At 50.8% G+C, this 3,826-nt stretch overlaps 1 protein-coding gene across 1 annotated transcript; it reads right to left on the bottom strand.

Moving 5' to 3' along the window:
- Positions 1-2,589: 2,589 nt before the first annotated feature.
- On the bottom strand, positions 2,590-3,225 carry MSO1 (Mso1p; the record flags this gene model as incomplete). The annotated part of the gene is made up of 1 exon (XM_018857031.1): positions 2,590-3,225. The coding sequence occupies one exon, from the start codon at positions 3,223-3,225 to the stop codon at positions 2,590-2,592; it is 636 nt and encodes a 211-aa protein (XP_018712854.1).
- Positions 3,226-3,826: the final 601 nt, after the last annotated feature.

Raw genomic sequence — 3,826 nt, 5'->3', positions numbered from 1 at the left:
TATCTTGGTGAAAGGACTGGTAACTAGAGGCGGGCTTCTGTGGATTATGATGGTAAATGCCCAGCGAAGCCCAGTGTTGCAAAATGTGCCGAATACGAACGCTAGTGTACGCATGCTATTATAAGAAGCATAGCATGGGCCTTTCTTCCCGTTCAACGTAGCGCACGGCAAGAGAATCCCCTGCCTCTTTTGGGCACTACAGCTACTCACCCTTATTGAAGGTGTCAAACTCTGCCACCAACGGGCCGAACTTCAAACCATCAAATACCATCCCTTCGCAGATGATGTTAATGGTATAGATGACTACAAAAAAGCAAAGAACCAATCACAGCTTTCGAGCGAGTGAGCAGTAGCAGTATGCTACCAAAATTCAAAACTATTCGGCCATTGAAGCCATGCCAAACTCCAACAAGATCATCTTTGATTCCCCAGTCTTATCGTTTCAAAGATTTGCTGGGGTATCAGGGGGCCAACTGGGCAAAACCTACAGCCGATTCATGACCCGCCAAATGGCATGTGACAGCCTCGACTTGAAAAGCCATGCACTAGGGACGAACATGTTTGTCACTTCCGAACCGGTGCACAAAGATCTAATTCGATGTATGACTGCCAGAAAACTTGACAAGTTGATATCAAAATTCAAGCAATCCACACGAAAGTTTACGCGAGTCCTCACAACGGAGACTATGGACTCATCGAACTGGTGCCAAAACTTTAAGGGCATCGCGAAATGCTGTGGACACATATCCTCCAAATGAACAATAGCTGGTACACCCAGTACCTTCAAATACGAATGATTACATGAAAATGTCGGATCAAACATTTCAGGCTACAAACTATTGCCACTCCCGATGAGTACAGCTTCTTGTCCGAAAAAACCACTCTTCACACGCTTGGATTGCAATTTTACGAGAAGAATTCACATATTTCGAAGCATGGAAAGAAGTCGTCCTAGGACAAGGCGATACCCTGGCGATAGCGCAAGATACAATCATGAGCAGATCAAGCAAATGCTGATGAAACTCCACGGCTCGAAAAAGGAAAGAAAGCTGTTAGTAAGAAGACTTTCAAATGCTTGAGCCACTCCCGATAATGCCACAGTGCCTTGGGTGAAGCGAGACAACCCAACGTTCATTCATCACTTCAATGACAGATCATTTGTCCGCCGCAGGACCCTAAACCTTGCATTTCCAATGTCATCTTTGCACCCCACATCCACAATGGAGACGCCACAGACGCTTTGCAATCCATGTCTACAACAACCGCGAATCGTCCTAATACTGGTGACAAGAGCCAAGGACTGAGATACTAATAGTGAGGCTCATACTTCTAACGCCAGCTCTCAGGTGATTTTGCATTCACAAAAGTCTTATTTATATTGCAAGAAGGCTTCTCTCTGCAAAGAAATCAGAAGGCTCCTCTCTGCAAAGAAATCGTACAAACATTTCGATACATATATTCTGCGTGCGTCTCTTTATACCGCGGGCTTGGGTACCCTTGGAAACCCTAAAATATGCCAAGCCCGTGGGTTTGAGCGCAATGGGCTCCGGCCAAACATTTTTTGGAGAACTAAATTATATTCCCGATTCCCAAGATATACACTTGAAGTTGTGGCGAGTCACAGGGAGTAGAAACCATGAGTCCCCTTCAACCATCTGAGTTGAAGCGACCAATACAGGACACTTGTCCTGGATAGGATGACGTGATCCCCAATCCGCAAACAGATACGGGCCAAGGGGACGTCCAGGCCGTGACTAAGGGAAGTGGCGGCCGAGTTTCGACACTTGGTACGTATCTAGAAGCTTTATAACGGTTTCTTATACATATCAATTGCGTAGTTTTCTTTTTATTCAGATGTATCTACCAAAGACAAAAACATCGTGTGCTGGTAAATCGATGCACGAGAAAGGTATGCAATAACGAACCCTTCATACCCTCGTCCAGACTCCAGACCTTGCTCCCACAGCACGTTCCAACAGCCTCTGGCCGAGCACACTTTTCCAAGCCCTCGGGAATGGCTAGTGGCATTCGCTGAACGGCGTCCGGTCAACTAGTGGCCATTCCATATATCGTGTCTTTGCCTGATATTGAATCCACCCACGCCATGTCCGCGATGCTGAACTCTGCAGGTACATTGTCTTATATGCTCCAGACTTGCGCCGTCACAAGGAAATTCAGCCTGGGCCATCACAAGGAAATTCAGCCTGCACCATCGCAAGGAAATTCACCCTGCGCACACCTGCGACGTGCTTCTGGGATCGGATCCAACAGTCCCCTGAAAATGAGTCCCTACGTATAGACCGCTTCCGCCCCAAGTTCATGTCACAAAGGGTGCTATAGGCTAGCGTTGGGATCAGACAAACGCCGCATGCGCCGGCTGAATCCCAAATGAAATCCACCAACAATATCCCCAAAACCCTGGTCCTTGCAATGGTATATCGCCGTGCCCTGATGTCCCAAGCCACCATAAGGCGGCAACGCCGGCGGCCCAAGGCTTCTGCGTTTCGGCGCAAACCACTACCATGCAGTGCCCTGCACCCACACGGCCGTGGCAGCTTGGAACCCCGTGCCCTCTACATCAGCCGGCCACTAGTTTCCCCACGTGGGTCTACTTGAAGACTCGCCACTATAGGACCCGCCGTGCATGACCCTGTCCCGAAGCCGCTGGCCCGAGGAATTGCCGCGGGACCCCGCGGAGATCAGCGCAGGCTGGGGCGCCGGGCTCAGGCTCGAGTAGCCGGACCCCGGGAGCGAGTTTTGCCGTGTTTTATTGTACATTTGCTGCAAGCGCGAGTTGGTGCGGCGGGCGTACGGCCGCTCGTCGGGCTCGGAGTCCGGCACGGAGGCTTCGCGGCTGGCGGGCGCCGAAAACGCCGAGGTGCCGCTGTTTTGTGGCTGCTGCACGGAATTGTACGACGCCCTTACGGGCTGGAACCGGGAGTTTGGAGTGGTGGCCGGCGCAAGCGGGTCCGGGCCGGGACCGGCCGCCGGGTGGCGGCCCCGGCGTTTGCGCACGTGCTCCTTGACGCCGAGCCATTCCGGGAAGGGCTCGTTGCGCGATTCGTAGAAATTCACGAGCGCCTTGTGGATCAAGGTGTCGTCCTCCGAGCTGCCGTCCTTGTCTGAGTGGAGCAGCGACGAGGCCACGGAGAGACTGGAGAACTTGGAGTTGATTTTCTCCATGAACGAGCGGCCGGGCGCGGCGTTGGGCTGGTACTGGCTCATGGTTCTGGAGGTGTATTATAGGCGAGGATTGGTGGTTTTGAAGCTGAGGGAGAAGTCGCGATAGGGTGTGCGGCGCACGACCCGCGGGGGTGTGGGGTAGAGTGCGGCTCTGGTGCTCAGCCAGGGCTTGGATGGTGCCTGTTTTTGGGAGCAGGTGTGGGCAGACTCTGGAATTGGGTTGCTTTTTGGTTTGGAAGTGGCCGGTTTTGGAATTATTCTGGGATGGGCTTTGATCTTGGAATGGGCCGGGGGGGAAATAGTCTTTATAGATGGTTTCATGGAAATCGTGGATGGTTTCATGGACATCATAGATGGTTTCATGGTCATCATAGGTGTCTTCATGGAAATCATAGGTGAGTTTCATGGAAATCATAGATGGTTTCATGGAAATCATAGGTGTTTTCATGGACATCATAGGTGTCTTCATGGAAATCATAGGTGAGTTTCATGGAAATCGTAGATGGTTTCATGGACATCATAGATGGTTTCATGGTCATCATAGGTGTCTTCATGGAAATCATAGGTGAGTTTCATGGAAATCATAGATGGTTTCATGGTCATCATAGGTGTCTTCATGGAAATCATAGGTGTTTTCATGAAC

The sequence above is a fragment of the Metschnikowia bicuspidata genome (genome assembly GCF_001664035.1).
Source record: "Metschnikowia bicuspidata var. bicuspidata NRRL YB-4993 chromosome Unknown METBIscaffold_2, whole genome shotgun sequence".
NCBI lineage: Eukaryota > Fungi > Ascomycota > Pichiomycetes > Serinales > Metschnikowiaceae > Metschnikowia > Metschnikowia bicuspidata.
Note: the sequence above shows the minus strand (reverse complement) of the source record. Positions and strands in the feature narration are given on the sequence as shown.